We start from the raw sequence: 18575 nt of genomic DNA, 5'->3' as shown, positions 1-18575 counted from the left end.
AAGCTGTTGTTATTGTGGATGTCATCATGGCCATTTAATATCCTTGTATATCATTTCCCATTATTACAAATCTAGGAGTTTATAATCAGCAATTAAAATACAAAATACAAATGGTGCATGTAGAAAAACCCTACAAAATAACATACTCAGGAGAAGGAAAATAAAGACAAAACAACAAAAACTTTATTACAGGAAGAAAGACCATGTTGAAAGGGTAAAACTTCACTTAAAAAAAAAAAAAGTCAGGAGGAGGGTATTGCTACACAATAGCCCTCTTCCGTTTTTGGCACACATAACATCGTCTCTCTAGATGAATTTCATGACCAACTCGATTAGTAATGGTGAAACCAATCTGTCTTATACTCCTTGACTTTCATCCACAATATGCCATCACACATATTCTGCAGATGTGTTCACAAGACACAGAAATTGGAGGATAGTAACTATAGTAGAACTGAGTGATACTCTCCTGTAGAACAAATTAAAAGTTTTCTCCAAAACAGAACTACTCACCATAACCAAGAATGTGCAACGCTTGATCATTACCTGTTTTTAAAATATTCCATTCACCATAACATGAACACATATATGCCATTTACTGTTATGGTGTCCATCCTCAGTGAATCATACTTCAGGTTGGGGGGTCACACTCTGAACACCTTATCTAAGATTGTCAGTGCTTTGAGGTAGGCACGATCAGGAAACAGGCATTGCTAGCAGACTTGAAATATGACAGAATCTTGAAAGCCTATCAAAGCCCCTCTACTTCAGCTTATTTTCAACACAATCAAGATGAAGTTGTTTTGAGTTTCTCTCTCACACTTTCTACTTTCCCAGAACTCAAATATATTTTCTGTAATGGCTCAGCATTCTCTTCCTCTTCTCTAAGTCAAACCTACATTCCATCACAAGGAAATAGGTGTAAATAGATCTCCCCACTCCCAAACCTTTAGCGTTTTGGATATGGGTTTACTTGCTGTGATCTGATTAGAGACTCGATTTGCCTATCACTGCCAAGATCATAACTACTTCTTACGGGTGGTATTATGGAGGTTCCATGATAAAGTCCTGTTTTCCCAGTGAGCCACTTCTACATAACTTACTATATCTTTTGGAAACATGGTAAGATTATGCAGTCTGTCCTGCAACTTACTTCTCCCTTTATTTTGTCTGCTTAGTTGGGCTGAAAGACTGTGACTGGCCCAAGGACGTCAAGTGAGCTTCATGGTTGATTTGGTAGTTGGTTGCGGGTCTCCCTAATTTTAGTGCACTTCCAGATAACTAGCTATTTAGTTGTCCAGGTTTTCTGTTTTCAGAATTAAATTGTTTTAACTAGTTACCCATTTAGTTACCAGGATATCACAAGCACTGAAGTGCTATGAATGTGCAGCACCTACTGAGAACTGACAGCCAATCAGAACTGACAATCAGTAGGCAAGCAGAGATGTCTCAGCCAATCAGCATTCAGCTATTAGTAACTGAGTCCCTCATCTGTCCCCTCAATTTTACAGCAAAAAAAAAAAAAAAAACCTCCCCTCCCATAGATTAAGATAAACTAACATTGAAAGTGATTCATCTGCTCATCATAGTGATATACCTTCTGGCATGACCATTCTGGACTTTGTCCCCTTTATCCAGTCCTGCTACCCTGCCACTGTGCTTGCAGACCAAGCATAGGGACAGTTAGCAGAAAACTATGTCAGCACTGCCAGTCCTTCTCCTATCTCCCCTGTGCAAGTTCTGATTCCTGCTGAATGATGCTGTCCTGATTATGCATGATAAGCAAAATGAGTGGTGGATTCTTCTGGCTTGGCAGTTTTCCCTCTTCTGCATGTCATTAGCCACTGGGAAAAATATCCCTCAGTCACATTGCTGCAGCAGGAATGGGATGGATCTGGCTGCAGGACTCTGTCCATCAACTCCAGGCTCCTTTCTGTGCTGTTCTTTCCCTGTCTCCTCCACCCCACCCTCTTGTAATCCAAGCTGAATGAAAATGTAAAAAAAACACATAAATCAAGATCACAAAGGGAACTGAGTCACAGGCAGCATTTACTTAGGATTTCTCGCTTGTACTTGTCACTTCATGCTCTGGGGGGTTGGGGGTCCTGGCATTCCCCTGATTTGCTGTTTCCGTCCTGCACTAAACTGGTAAGGCCCATAGATATAAGTTCTTCACAATACTGCTGGCTGAGCAGTTTTTTGTGGTTGCATATTTCTGAGAAACCACTGGCACGGTGCTGTTGTGTTTTGCTCTTGAGGGAGGCAACAGTGGAAATGCAGGAGGAAGGGTTGACCGGGGAGCAGCAGCAGTCGATATGCCCCCATCAGCCTGAAATAGCCATTAGTCACTGCTCTGATCCCATCCTCGGCTTGGCACCTGATTTTGCCTTTGACGTAGTGAGTAGTAAAACACAGCAGATTTTACCAACCTTGCTGCTGCCACCAGATACTGTTGACCTAAGGAGGAAAATGCCACTTTAAGACTGGGTGTAAGGATATCTAAGGATGAGTGGAATGTGCCTTGCTCATGGGCTGGGGGGCCAGATGAAGGATCTGGGGGATCTGTGGGATCGTGGCAGGGAAAAAGAGCTGTCTGTGCTGTGGTTCGGTGTAGATTGAAAGAGAGGGAAAAGAAGAAAATAGGTGAATAAAGGTTATGCTGGAGATACTGGCTTTACAGGAAGTGAAACCTTATCCCCCCCCTATTATTCAAACTGTGGACATAATTTGTCAAGAGGAATCTTGCCGTTACCCTCTGACATATTTCTACACTTTTACTAGCCCTTCTTTGCTCTGCACACGTTACATTTTGTAGGAGATGCAAGACACAAGTGTTAGGATTTGTGCCTTTAACTCAGTTGTTAGGCTCCGAGCCTGTTGTGTGTCCCCCCCTCCCCCTGGAACTCTGCCCTTCATTGCCATTCCCATAGCTGAACTTGAGAAGACCAATCTTTCTCCTCCTCAGTGAACAAGACGTTAGTCCTTAGCTGACACGCTATTTTTGTGAAGATGCTGTTTGTGTGAGGTAGGTGACAAGCTGGCACGGATGGATCAGGTGGCTTCTCTACAGAAGGGCTTGGCTTGTACATCCATCCATCAGAAAAACACCCGTTTGAAAATCTTTGCTTCTCTAGTGACAGACAATTTCTCTTCTGCTTGTTTTTGTCTTTGCTAAGGAAAAAAGGAAAAGGCAGACGGAAATTGAAGGGAAGAGACAGCAGCTCGAGGACCAGATTCTTCAGCTGCAGCATTTCAAGGTAAGGGCTGAGGCTGGACTGACCAGAGATGTATGTTTTTAGACATGCAGATCACACGTTCGGGAAGCTGGGAAGAACCTGTTCCGACACGAAGCAGCCTGTGTCGCCGGAGTCTGTCTCTTCCAGCTAATCAAATCCTCGCAGGTCTCTCTTCTGTGTGTGATTCTCCGTTAAAATACCATGTTGCTGAAAAGGATGGAGCAGAATAGATGATGGAAGGGGGAGGGCATATATAGCAGGCACCAGAATTTTGCTACAGATTTAGCAATTCACTACATATCCCTGAATTGGAACGGATGTGGATTTGGGTGTGTTCACTGCATTGCTTAAATGGTTTCTTTCCAGCTATGCAACCATTGAGGCTGCTTTTGTGTGCCTAATTACGGTAGTACTTGATCTCTATGGTTGTGTAATGTGTGTGTGTGTGTCTGTGTTTGCAGGTGTGCATAAAACTGCAGAGCTATTCAAGGGGAATATGCAGTCAATACAATGACGATTAGACATGATCTGCGTTTATCAATTAAGGGATTCCCAGTTGAAAACTTTGTACCTTGGGGTTATATGCAAAGAATTGTATATTGATACTGTATATACTGTAAAATATTGTACATATATACATTGTAGGATATATTAATCTAGGACTATCATATCTGAGCTGCAGAACTCTAGGCAACCAACGGATGGCAGCAAAGAGCAATAGTTGTTTATATCTCTTTGCTTCCATCTAGTGATGGTCTGGATTTTTGCAGCCCTAATATGAATCGGTTTATCTATCTGTAGATATAACTGGTTTATTTGTATCTTACTGACTGAGATACTGCTGAAAGTCAGATGCATATTGAGTAAGATCACAGGTCCGTGATAGTGCAACTGATTTGCATGCAGAATGTCCCAGGTTCAGGCCCTGCTATTTCCTGTTGAAAGGAATAGATGACAGCTCGTAAGAAAGATATCTTCTCAAAGCAGGCTGCTAGACTAAACCTATTTAGGGGAGCTTTAGATGTTTCTAATCGTCTTTTATTCTGGAAACCTTTCTCCTCTAAACAAATTGTCCCTGATATTTCAGCCTGATCAGTGTCTGGATGAGAGACTTCCAGGAAACCCTTCACTAGCTCTTCTGAGCTTTCCAGTGGAAGCCCAGCAGATGTGTAATGGATTAGATTTCACATGTACTGTGTAGCACTTGTGGTGCTTGTGGTGTACTTGTGGTGTTGACGCCTTGTATCCTAACGTCTAGTTAGGGGCGTAAACCTACAGGCATAGAATGAGGCTCCTTAATATAGATAACTTTCCCCTGTGTATTTTTATGCAGTCAACGTTATAGCTCTGTGTCTGTCAGAGGGACGGGTGTCAAAATAAAGTAGCTGGAAATTGTTAGAAATGATAGCCACTTGTTATACTTCCGGCTGGAGCTGCTGAGCCAACATTTGGCATTCCTGGGCATTTCCTTGTTTTTCCTTGGAAATACACCTTCTTTGAATGGTATCTTCCCCCACGTATTCTTATCTTGGGGGCAACAACCGATTCTTTCTCCCCCCAAATGTCATTCTATCCGAGGCGTTGTGAAATGTGCAAAATGGTATGGTGCTGGCCTCCCAGCCCAGTTGCTGTTTCTGCCATTCGTATTGGTATCTCTTCAGGCAGCTGGAGTAATATTGCTTACGCAGGATCGCTGAGGTTGAGACAGGCCGTGTGTTTGGTCAATAAAATTTCTTGTCACCAAGGAGGAATTCTGTTCTTGTTCTGAGATTGCAGCCACCTGTGCTAGACTTTTGAAAGGATCATATGAAAAACAGGGTTGAATGCTTGTATAAAGAACAGTCTTCCCTAATTGTTGACCTCCAGATATGTTGGGCTTAACTTCCATAATTCCACAGTCTAGTTGGAGAAGGCTGATGTAGACGTTAATCAAAAGAGAATAGATTAAAATGCTTTCATTTATTTGTTTTCCGAGTCAGTCAGGTGATGCCTTCTGAGAGCTCTTATTTAAGGACAGGACAACATCAGGAAACTCTTAACTTCTTCCAGATATAACATAGGTCAGTGTAGGGCTAGGCAATGCTACAGATTCAAAGGTGCATTGGAACATATAGGTGCTTGTCTCCATTTAAAGCACCTGCATCTTTTCCCGGGTAGTATGATCCTGAGAAAAGGAGCATTTGGTTTTAGGTGTTGCATACCCACACATACATACTTCAAAGGCTCTTTCAGTTTTTAAATCCAAAATACTGCACAGTCCCCTTTAGTGATAAACTGTACAGGGACATGATGTGCTTGGCCTGTCAGTGATTGGGCCAATACCCTATTCAGGCACCATAATCCTGCCTTTGATGATTAAGAATCTTTGAAACGCTTGAAGGTGACTTGAGAGAGGCACAGAATTCCCTAACTAGTGCCCTCCAGATGTATTGGACTTCAACTCTTGTAATTTCTAGTCCAAATGACCAAAGGCGATGATGCATTGAATTACAGGACAGAATAATTGGGGGAAAGTTGATGTACCTAATTCTCTGCCCTATCTATTAAATTAGAGTGTATAGCGTTGTTTCTGAAACAGTGCAAAAGTTTACAAAACCAGTTTATCATAGCTGAAAGTGAGACACTGAACTCTAAGTAGTCATTCTTTCTTCACAGTTTCTAAAAGTGGACAGTCACTGTGGGAGTACATCTAACTATATGTTTATAGTCCTGCAGATTAGCTATTTTGCTCCCTTTAAAAATTAAATCAGAGAGTCTGACACCTTTTCTATTTCTGGACCTCTATGGATGCTGATATAATATCTAACATTTATATATTGGATACATCATCTCCATCCATCAGTCTGTTTCTTTCATGGTACAGAATAGAGGAGGTATCACCTGGTGTCCTACTTTCCATCTCTATTTTGCTGGCATTATGTATATACAAGGATTAAAGCTGCAATAACCAAAGGCCTTTGGGATTGTTCATGCTAATTATCCACAGTATTGTTTCCAGTGGCTCTGGAAATTTCTGTGACCATTAGATCTAGAAGATATATAGATAATACAAATTTATTATTTTTTTCTTTATTTATTTTACTCCATTTATACACTGCCCAACTCCCAAATGACTCTGGGCAAATTCTTGCCTGTTGCTCCCTGCTTTTGTTTGCCTTTTATCCCAATGTTGCCACTAAACAGTTTTTGAAGTTTACTGATGTTTATAAACCTGAAGCAATATTTCGTACAATCATAGGGTTGGAAATGACTTTGGAGGTCTTCTAGTTCAACCCCCTGCCAGTAGAGGAATCCTCAGACCACCCTAGACAAATCAACCAGAATAAAACCCTTAGCATCCAGAGAACCCCAAAGCACTCAAATAACAAAAAATCTTAATTTCCAGGCACTTGGTCAAGCATATAGCTGAATAGTGCTCAGAGCTCATACATCATGGATACTCATTAGGACTAACATCTTAAATGAGGAGCATTCGGGGGTTTTAGGTAACAACGTAGCATAAGGTTTTGAAAATAGCAGTGATGTTGGGGGTAGAAAATCTCATGCTTGAGTATGGGAAAGAATAAAGTGTCTTGAGCATGAAGATGGAGCCACTGTTTGAAAGCTGGACCTCTCAGAGGTTTTGGATATGCCATGTCCAGAGGAAGTCCAAACCAGGATGGCTTGGTTGAAAACGGATAGATTAAATTCTGAAATAATTCTGAAGCTGACTTCGACCAACTACAAATTGATTCAGAATTGTGCTTCCGGAAAGGAGGCAAGCTAAAACAGATATATGCATGCTCAAGAACGAACAATAATACTTTAATGTTCAGAAAACTCGTAAATCTGAAATTATCAGGGAATAGAAATCTAATGGAACATGTGTCAGAGTATCTCTCTGTTCAAAAGATACTAAAACAACAAGTAGCGTGAACCTTTCTGAAAATTTCAGGCAACTGTTTTAAATTCATTACCAGAAAAGTATAAATATATAGTGGAGTTAATCAGAGTTCATGATAACATTTCCCTTGAAAATGTAATTGCCAAACTGGAGGTATACCAGCATGATTTGAACAATGGAACTAAGGGAATTCTCTGAAAAAGATAAAAGGGAGAAATGTAGCCTGGCATTATTATACTGGAAAGGGACATATTAAAAGAGAATGCAGACTTTACAGAGCTAAAGCCTGTACAACAGGGAAAGATAATAAGATTAAATGTCTTAAAAGAAAAGTCCAACCTGCATAGGGATTGCAAAACAACAAGGTACAGGCAGGAAAAGTTAATTTAGCAATTGGATGTTGATAAATGTATATGGAAAGGGCAGTATTAAACTGAAATGCCTGATAAATCATATGAAAACAAGAATAGAATATTTCAAGAAGCATATTATATACCTGAATTGGATGCAAATTACATAAATTATCTTACACAAAATGGTTGTAAAATTATGCTTAAAAATGGACTTTGTATTGTTACAAAAGACCATGAAGTAATACTGAAAGCACAATGAAGCTAATTTGCCGGAAATCATAGAGCCTAAGGCAAACGGAGTAACAGGAAGTATGCACAGTCATAATCCTGCAAAATGACATAGAAGATTTGGGCACAGAGATGAGTTTCTTATTAAGAAAATAAATGATCAGGACTTAGAAATTGAATTAAATGTTTGTCCTTTCAAGAAACAAAGGGAATCAACATGTGATTTTTGTTTAAAAATGAAAGGAAAAAGGAACAGTTTTCTAGCTTGAATTAAAATAAGCCAGCCAGCCGTTGGAACCCATTTTTTAAAATGTTTGTGGTCCAATGTCAATCAAAACAGTTTACCAGCAAAAGGTTCAGACTTCATACAAGTTATGAAACCTAATGGTATTTGTATTCAAAGCTTATGCATCAATCCCTTTTAAAAAAGGAATAAATAACATTGCAGAACCCAATTAGGAATAATGCTGGGCTGTCAAATGGAACAAAAGGGTTACAGAACAGTGTTGCTCATTTTAATGAAGAAAGCATAACTCCAGATGGACTAAAATATTTAGATGTGCCTAAACCAGCCTAAGTTTACCAATAGCACCTGGATCTTCTCAGGATACTCCCAAAAGAAAGCAAATAACAACAATTAACATCACTACACAGTCAAAAGGGGTTCCTGAAAATGAGTCTGAGGAATGTGAAATAGCATCAGATTCAGAAGAAGCTGCTGACACACAATCAGACTTAGACCCAGAATGAGAATTCAGAAGATCTCAAAGATGCAGGAAAGGAATTCCACTTGAGAAAATGGAATTTTCTTCACTTGCAGCTCAACTAGAGCAAGGGATGTGCCTGATCCCAGTTCATGGAAACAAGTATAGGGACGACCAGCAGCTAAAGCACAGAAATGCAGGGAAATTGCATGGGAAGAAATAGAATCCTTACACAGAAACAAAACAGGTTTCTAGCAGGACTATCAAAGCACAAGGCATAAGCTGTAAGTGAGTTTTCAGAACTAAGCAGGATGCTCATGAAATGCAGAATGCCATAAAATGCTTGCTTTTATTCACTTGTTATTTTATTTAATTGTTGTACATCGCCTGGAGTCGCTTTGTGTGAGATGGGCAGCTATATAAATGTGGCAAGCAAATAAATAAATAAATAGAACTAGATTAGTTGCAAAGTGCTACACACAAAGATACCGTGAGGATTACAATGACGTTTTTCTGCTGGTGGTTAAACATGCAAACATCAGGATTCCACTCAGCATAGCAGCATCTAGAAAAGCGCACACAGAGCACTTAGATATTAAGACACCCTTTCTGCATGGTGATCTGAAAAAGGAGATTTTCGTACACCAACCACCAGGTTTTGAAGAGCCAGGGGAGGAAAAACTGGTGTGTAAATTACAAAAATATATATATGGATTAAAGCAAGCTGCCAAAGCATGGGCTGATGAACCAAATCAAGTGTTGTAAAACACTGGCTTTAAACAGGGAAATGCTGATCCATGTTTATATACAAGAATTAAAAATGAAAGACAAATGTACAGGATGTACATTTAATCATGTTAATGATTGAATTGTATGCTTAGAGTATAAAAGTGATATGTAGTTTTGAAATAGTGAACAATATAAAAAAGGAAGTAAAACAACTTGGGGATATTGATTGATTGATTGATTGATTGATTGTTAAACTTGTATGCCACCCATCTCCCCCAATGGGGGAGATATTAGCCACTGTTTTGGAACTGAAATGAAAAGGACAAAGGTGGAGGGTACTTAGTCAAACTAAAAGATAATAGATCTAATAAAGTTTCTAGATCTCATTGAGGGAAAGCAGTCATTGTCAGCCCTTCAAGGTAGGCCAGGTCAAGAAACAGACATCACAGAGATTCCAAGAATCATACTTTATTGTTGCAGGTTATAATAATAAGATCTTGAAAGCCTAAGTTTCTCTCCGTCCCATTTTATATTAAGCAAAACCAGTTATTTTGAATTTCTCACACTTCCTTCTATCTCTGGGCTATGTAATCTTTTGTCCAAATCCTTCCTTAGTGGCTCATTCCTTCCTTTCCCTTATAATGGCTCCTTCATACCTTTCCCAAGGTCAGCTCTACTTTTCTTTACTGTACACCCATGCAAGTTCAATACCTGAACAAAGGAGAAAGCCAAAGTTAACCTGGCGAACAATGAGCAAGGTAGGAGAGTTGGGGGAAAGCTGCTATATATTGCCGCTGTGAGAAGACCTGACACAGCCAGTGCAGTTGGACTGCTAATTAGAAAGGTCAGCGAGCCAACACAAGAGGACTGGACAGCAGTAAATGATGAAACAGATGGCTAAAAGGAATTATGGACTTTAATTTAAAACTGCTGATAAGTAATAATCCAAAATATATGGAATATACAGGTTTGAACCGGGCTGAAAATAAATCTGATAGGAAATCAACTGTAGGATAGATGTTCTTTTAAGGGGGCGCGCCCTTTGCCTGGTGCAGTGAGAAGCAAAGCACTGTCGCTCTGTCATCTGCAGATCCTGAATGGCTGCACAGACCTCTGCTACCCTTGCAAAGAAAAAGAGCCAATCCCAACCATGATATCTGAGGACAACGTGGGATTTAGCAGAACTCCAGACCCAGGAGGAAACACGTAGACATTAAGACGTTCACTATGTGAAGAAAATGCCAGAAAAGGAGCAAGGAGAACTGATATACTACAAAATTAATGATATGGTTGCAATGCCCAGGGATTGCTTCCTGGGGCTGAGAGAAGAATTAGGTCTCAGAGCATGAAGCAATGCATAGCGGATTAACCCATTATGTTGCATAATTTGGTGCACAAAGCTAAGGAGAAGGGAAATGTTGGGTATTTCATCCACCACCAAATTGTTTCTTTCCTGGTGCAGAATAGAGGGGGGAATCCTACCTTCCATCTCTCTTTTGTTGGCATTGTGTATGTAAAAAGTGTAAAGCTGCAATAACCAAAGGCTATTTAATAACCCTTTGGGATTACAGGTGGTCCTTGCTTGACCACAATAGGGACTGGAAAATTCATCATGAAACAAGGTGGTTGTTAAGCGAGGCATCACGTGACCACACCGATTTTATGACATTTTTCACGGCAGTCATTAAGTGAATTGTGCCATTTCCAATTGATTTTGCTTGATTTGTAACTGCGAGCTGGTTGCCAAGCACCCAGATTGCGATCATGTGACTGTGGGGGGATTGCGACAATCGTAAGTGTGAGGACCAGTCGTAAGTAGCTGTTTTAGCGCCGTTGTAACTTTGAACAGTCACTAAACGAATGGTCGTTAAGCGAGGACTACCATTAATTAATTGCCCACCATATTGTTTCCAGTGGCTCTGGAAAGTTCTATGTCCTTAGATATAGATAGATATATAAATAATGTAAATTCTTGCCTGTTCTTCATGTCTTCCTCTCTGCTTTTGACTGGGAACGAGCTGGGTACAAACTAAATTGAAAATTAGCCACAGTAATTTTGCAACATGATAAGACTTAGGCACTTTATGCAGATTGTATAGTAGTAGTAATAGTGTATACAGTACTAACTTTAAGAGTGGCTTATCTGTTTGTTTAATCAATGATGTCATCAAAGTAAACAAAACCCATGTGATGTTGATGTCATCAGGTCATGACCGTAACGGATATGATATGTTGAACCTAATCCCATCAAGAAAAGGGTGACAGTCAACCCTAGAGTGCATTATTAGCTTAAGCCCAAACCTAGCCCTAATCCTATATGGATTCAAATCAAAACTAAGTAAAGCAAATAACAAACAGAACCCTAGGCTGCGCTATATTTTGGAAGCAAGCCCTATTTTGTGCGTTGTGAAATAAATAATAGTCTAATGACGCTTCAGTTTTTGTGGAGTTTTTAAAATCAACATCTTGAATGCAGGAAAAGGAATACTTTTTTAAGCCACAGCTTGCATTGCCCCTTTTTCTAAAAGGTTTTATTTCCATGGAGTTTTTAAAATCACTCCCTCAAATGCAGAAAAAAAAACACTTTTTAAACCACAGCAGCCCTAGAGAGATTAATTTAACCCTCACCCAACCCTAATCTTATATGGATTCAAATAAAACTTCAGTAAAACCATAGTCAGCTTTACCTTTTGTAAAAGTTAAAGATACATAGTTTGTGAATTTTAACCTGAAAATGCACACGCACACACACACTCATTTGTAAATTTAACTGATAACACAAGTAGAGACACACATGTAAACATTTTGAAGCATGACCTTAATAAAGTTTCATTCCCCCCTCCAGCAGCGCCAGGAAAATTTAACTGGTAAAGCAAATACTCTCACACAGACTCCTTCCAACCTAGCAGCAAGCTATCCACACATCTAGATTCTAGGCATGCGCGGTAGTCAGTCGTGTCAGCTAGTAAAGGAGTGGGGTGGAGGTGTCCAGGCCTGTCTGGGCAGAACCTGCACAGGTCCAGACATGTCAGAGCCATGATTCTGGGCATGTGCAGAAGTAGGTCATGTGTCAACTAGTAAGGGGTGGAGTAGGGTGGGAGTGGTATGTCCAGACATGTCTGGATGCATTGAAGTTCATCAGTTTAAAGCCCATTGCACTTTTGAAAAATAAAGGCTGACAGTTTGAAGATACTTACAGTGTACAAAATACTGTTTTTTTTTAATAGGTGGAGAGGTAGAGGCTGACTTTCATTGAGTTTCTTAAACAGCATATGGAAATCAAATCAGGGGCTTCATAATCCAGACTTGACTTTCTTCACTTTTCTCAGCCATAGGCAGAACATGGCTCCAGATTTCAGAGAATATGCACACAAGCTCTGAATACCTTTGAGTTGTTGCAAAGGCTGAAGTTGTTATTCTTTTTGTGTGTGTCTGTGTGCACACATCACTACACACACACATACACACACAATGAAATCTCAAATCAGCTTATATAAACTCTATCCTAATTTTATTCAATAACAAGCCTGTGAGCTAAATTGTGTTGAGAGAGAATGACTCCCTGTGAGCTCCAACATGAAATAAAATTTGAACCTGTCTCCCTGGTTCACATCTGACACTTAATCATTATTCTTTCTTAAGTAGTTCTAATAGCAAGTTGTTTTTGTGACTCTATAATATCCATCAATTATTTCATATTATTATGCATTTCAATAGCTGTTTTGTTGAACAAGGCACAACAAAATGTATTATAAGTATTAAGTGAAGTATTATAAGCTAAGTGAACACCTGTTACTACCTGATCTCCTAGTGCAATACAATGAGTTTGTGCTAGAGGATATGATACGATTGCATTTCTGTGGTGCCAGAGAACTTGCCATTTCACCCAAGTGACTGTGAGATCTGAATACATATTTTTTCTTAATTCCGTATTATAAATGCAAGGAACATTCAAAATAACATTCAACACCATTTCCTATGTGCATTTTATATTGCAAGCTGTTGTGTCATCTGTTGATTTTCTTTTGTCGTTCTCGCCAAGCAAGCTGAGTTAGAGCTGTCTGTGACATTCTTTTGTGTAATGATCTCACAAGATCAAATTCCCACCATTGCTGTCAGCCCCCAAAAGGATGCATTTGTGCATCTTGCTTGTTATGTTTGTGAACATTGTGATCATTGGGGTATGGGGAGGACAAAGAAATGCCATTAAGTCAAATCTATTGCAGATCTAATTTGGCATGGCTGCTTTAATTTTAATGGCCTTTTGCCCAATCACATCATGGGTAGAGAAAGACATTTCACACTGTATGTGGCAGCCAAGTTCTTTGCCGTGATAAACATACAAAGCGTGAAGAGGAAAATAATGCCTCCAGACACAAAGCAGATGTATGCCAAAGAACTGCAGCAAATAGTGTCGCCTCTTCTTCACACTTTATCTACTTATTTTGGAAGCCTCCGTGATGCCTCCTAAATCTTATTCCAGAACTAAAGCCCTCCTTAGATTTTGTCTAGAGTTCTGTAGATATACTGTATTAAGTTACTGAAATCTGGTCAATGGAGAAAAACATCTACGGCCTGAGATCTAGTGAAAAGTGATATTTTGCCAAAAACAAGGATGATTACCACTCACACAAAGATAGATACATATCATCCTAAAAAATTACATTGATTTTTATGGATCAGGATCTTTAGACATTTTTTTAAGTAGCGCTACGCTAATAAATTCTGTGCATGTATATGTGTATTCAACCATTTCGTTCATTTGGAAGAAGAAATGGCTTTTTTCAAAGAAGAAAAACTCAGTTCAGTTGTCATCAGTGAGGTGCAGCATGCTTGTACTTAGCTCTGTCACAAGATGGCTGAGGAATTTGTGCGAGTGTCCTCTCTTTCATTCCACAAACATCTGTGGTCTTCCACCTGCCTGCCTTCCCACACATCAGTGAAATTCCATCGTAAGGGAATCCCTCCTTTGTTTTCCCCCTCCTAGTCAGGACGTGTAGGGATTGAGGGAGAGTGTGAAGTGATGGGGAGATGAAGAGCAGAAACAACAGTACAAATGATACTGCCACCTCAGAAAACTCAGAAACATCGACATGAATTTTAAAGAGATTAAAAAACAACCTAAGAATGAGATAAAGAAAAAGAGACCTCCTTCCCAGAGGAAGAAAAGTTTGGAGAAATTGGAGGACAGATTCTAGCACAGTATTACGTCTAAATAATATATATGCCAGTGTAGTGAGGAAGGCTTTGACTGAGGTGAACAATTCACTTGCTCAATTTACAAGCATACTTACGAAACATTCTCTAATATTTTGAATTTGACTTAGATTTCTGGTTTTGCTTTCTTCTCTCGATTGATTGATTGATTGATTGAAAAGTGTGAATTTGAGAGTTAGCAGAGCAGCTAATTTTTGATGGGAGAAGAGCAGTGAAAGGAAGCTAAAGAAGAGGCACCCAATTTTTGCTAATTTATACCTTTTTTTCCCCTTGGTAGTATTCAGTAATAATTGCCAAAATGTCCATTGGTTTTATGGGAGGCTCTATGCCATGTAAGTAGTATGAAGCCAATTTAAATTTATTTTACTTTGGTCTAAGACCAGTATTAATCAACATTTGTAAATTATGAGCAAGATAAGAAAAGAATTACATTTATAGCACAGAACTCTAAAATCCTTATATGACAATAATGAACCACCAAGTAAATGTTAATATTAAATGTATACATTGGTGATGTTTTAATATTAATATAATAACTAAGTCCTATCATAAAAGTAATAAAATATAATAAAATATTCTATATCATGAAAAAAATAAAATCAAAGTAGTAAAATATACTGTTAATAAGCTACAATAATAAGACTCTTAAACAAGGTGACTAACTATTATAGACAGAAATACAGCTGTGCAATTATAGGTGAGGGGTTTGTTGGATCTGTTTAACTCTTAGTAGTTCTCAGCAAAATTTACAAACTGCTGTGCAGAACTTAGCAACATTGTATGGTAGAGTAGGATTACAATGAGAAGAAAGGACAAAGACATAAAATGGATCAGTCTCTGTAACACGAACAACAAGGAAGAACACGTCCAGTAGTTTCAGTGTGCCCAGATTCACAGGACATGGGTGCTCCAGAAAAGGAGTCCTCCCATATCTTCCATTAGAGGCAGCTGAAAGAAGACCAAAAGTGCACCAAAGTGGAGGCCTGTCTAGGTTTAGGACTTCTAGCTGCCCAAGATAAAAGGGCTACCGTGTACCTTTGACTATTGATAACAAGAGATTGGGAACCCTGCTTATGTCAGCTGGGGGCTCTACATCTTTTATTTGCTGTTTTACAAGTTTTCTGACTTGCCCATAACCCATGGAAAGCAGGTAGGAAGGGAATAACTGTGAACATGCTAGTTTCATAGAAGCCTTCAGGCCTGTCTGCCTTCTTTCCTATAGACTTTCATGCTAGAGAGTTTTGTGATCTTTCTTCATCTGCACCTCATGCTAGAGGCCTCAAGACCCCCTCGCCTTAAGGGGGGTCTTATATTTTTACGATTATCTCACTGGAGAAAGTTTTTTTGACATGTGCGCAATGTCTGTAATAGCTTGGTTGAGTTAATATTACAGTGATTAGTATAACTTATTTTTAATGTGCTTGATGAAATCAATTTGATGGAGTCTGAGAGTTTAAGATATGCTGCAGTAGCCAAATGTTTGTCCTGAGGTACTTGTAATTATAAAGTAGTTCATATCTGTTTTTCTTGGAATATGCATTACTTCATGAGAGAATTTTCATTCATTCATTCATATATATATATATATATATATATATATATATATATATATATGGTGTGTACGTGTATACTTACCCTTTAAAAATTATCAGAGCAATTTAGGTAAAAGCTGAAAACATAAAATCTGAAAGAATATAATTAATTTGATATCATGTTTATATCACCCATCCTCTTTGAAGCACCATGCTAATTACTGATCACAAATTAAACTTTTTTTTAAAAAAAACTACAATTTTAAACAAAGCCTCCTTGACATTAAAACACAAAACAGGATCAATGGTTATATTTAAATGGCCACTGAAAATGTAAAGTACTTAAAACAGAGTGTTTGAAAAAAAGCTTAACATTACCTATGAAATGCCAAAAAAAGGTGGCTTCACCAGCTTCTGGAACATCACGAACAAGACATTGGCACCAGTTTCCTGTGCAAGTCATCCAGACACCACATTCAACGAAAAGGTCTTTTGTTAGTCCCTCCTTAGCATTTCTTTGGAATCACTGGCACAGGAAGATCTGTACCGGAGAAGCCCCAAATACTCCTGCAACAGAACTGACCCTGACGGCAAGATTTCTTACCAAACACTAAAGCATTTTGCTATTGCGATTGGAAACCCTGAGAAAATTCAAACGGCCTTCACTGGAAAACTCTTCTGCAAAAACCAATCCGCAGGAGAGGCGTAACTGTATCAAAACTGCATCTCAGCTTCAATTTTTTAAAATTTTGAGTTATGGGTGGCTGTTTTGCTTTTTTTTAAATAATATCGCTGAGCTGTCATGATTGATATTTTTGTCTCCAAGAAGCTAGATATCATTAAATAACATATTTCACCACTGCCCCTCCTTTTAAAAAAGCTTTCAAATCAGTCTTGACTCCTGGTGACTGCCTGGACAAAATCTCGCTGCAGGTTTCTTGGCAAGGTTTTTGGAACTGGTCTGTCTTTATCATCTTCTTAAGATTTTTTTTATCCCACCTTTATTATTTTTATAAATAACTCAAGGTGGCGAACATACCTAATACCCCTTCCTCCTCCTGTTTTCCCCACAACAACAACCCTGTGAGGTGAACAGCTGAGAGAGAGAGACTGGCCCAAAGTCACCCAGCCAGCTTTCGTGCCTAAGGCAGGACTAGAACTCAAAGTCTCCCAGTTTCTAGTCTGATGCCTTAGCCACTAGACCAGCTGGCTTCTCCTTCTCCTTCTCCTTCTCCTCCTTCTCCTTCTCCTTCTCCTCCTTCTCCTTCTCCTTCTCCTTCTCCTTCTCCTTCTCCTTCTCCTTCTCCTTCTCCTTCTCCTTCTCCTTCTCCTTCTCCTTCTCCTTCTCCTTCCTAGCAGTTGAAGAGAAAGAGACTAGCCCAACGACTCTAGAACTCACAGTTTCCTGGTTTCTAGCCTGGTGCCTTTAATCACTACATCAAACTGGTTTTCTATATCAGTGTTTCTGAACCTCAGCAATTTTAAGTTGCATGGACTTCACTCCCAGAATTCTCCATGCTGGCTGGGCAATCCTGGGAGTTGAAGTCCACACATCTTAAAATTGCTGAGGTTCAGAAACACTGTTCTATACAATTGCCCTAAAAGGGGCGGCTGCTGCTCTTAATTAAAAAAACAAAAACAAAAAAACCTCTCAAGGCTGTAGGAGGTTACACATACTCTCAATAGGGTCAAAATATTTTGGCCTATGGGGTGTTTTTGTGCAAATCGGGAGGCAGGCAGGAATGAAAAGATCCAGAGTACTACACAGATGCATTTTGCATCTTTTTGAGGGAAAAAAAGGTGAAAATAGTCAGAAATCTGTAGCTGTGCTGCTGAATCTAGAGGTGGCTCTGTTTCTTTAAGATGGGAGGAGAGGGCAGTATATTTCAGAGCAGGTTTTATTTTGCATTGGTTGAGCTAAGCCAGTGTTGTCCAAACTTGGCCACTTTAAGATGAGTGGACTTCAACTCCCAGAATTCCCCAGCCAGCCATGCTGGCTGTGGAATTCTGGGAGTTGAAGTCCACTCATCTTAAAGTGGCCAAGTTTGGACAACACTGAGCTAAGCCAAAGGAGAGCAAAGAGCCAAGCTGTGCGGTCTGCTCTAAGTGAAGTACCTCTCTCTCCATATACGTCTGCCAGTGTTACAGCAGAAATTTGTTGGGAGTGGAACTAAATCCCTCTTTCCAGGGTGATCTGTGTCTTGATTTCGCAGTAGCATCATCAGAATACTCCCATTTCTCTCAGTGACTCATTTCCCAGGCTCTGGGAAAGAACTTGCAATAATCCAGTGGGAACAGACATGCACGTTCCCAAAATAGCTAAAAGAGATCTTCAGCTTCCCCCTCCTGACCTAATAGAGGTTTTTAAAAGAGTAGAAATGGTCCAAATCTGGGTTTATTAGCAGGATCATTAACAGGAGAAGATTAACCAGTTGTCTGGGTACATATAGAGTTGTGGGTGTTGCAGAACCGAGAAAGAGTGGGCCTCTTCCTTGCCCAGGCCCAGCCTGGTTCTCTACTCATTGTAAGAGCCCAGAGTAATAATGGCCTTGTTATGAGGGGTAGTAAATATGATTTATAATATCTTGCCTATGCCATAAAAATGAGTCGGCAAGCTTTTAATTAAAAAAAAAAACAAGCAGGAGGCCTCAAAAGACTTCCCTTTGCATCTCCAGGCTGGACAGGTGGGTCCC

The 18575-nt window shown here is 39.5% G+C and overlaps 1 protein-coding gene across 9 annotated transcripts in view; it reads left to right on the top strand.

The window, feature by feature from the left end:
• Positions 1 to 18575, top strand: part of PALM2AKAP2 (PALM2 and AKAP2 fusion) — a 245073-nt gene that overhangs the window by 28856 nt on the left and 197642 nt on the right. For all 9 annotated transcript variants that reach the window (XR_015793878.1, XM_088130330.1, XM_088130327.1 and 6 more), the window contains exon 2: positions 3177 to 3257. Coding sequence is in view for 8 of the 9 variants with exons in the window: in XM_088130330.1 (XP_087986456.1) it covers positions 3177 to 3257 (81 nt within the window). In the remaining variant the exon portion in view is untranslated. The remainder of the gene's footprint in view (positions 1 to 3176; positions 3258 to 18575) is intronic.

This window comes from Python bivittatus, unplaced genomic scaffold, assembly GCF_059951505.1.
Source record: "Python bivittatus isolate LINGU-HERP-01145 unplaced genomic scaffold, Pbiv_v1 ctg000850_np1212, whole genome shotgun sequence".
Taxonomy (NCBI): domain Eukaryota; kingdom Metazoa; phylum Chordata; class Lepidosauria; order Squamata; family Pythonidae; genus Python; species Python bivittatus.
Note: the sequence above shows the minus strand (reverse complement) of the source record. Positions and strands in the feature narration are given on the sequence as shown.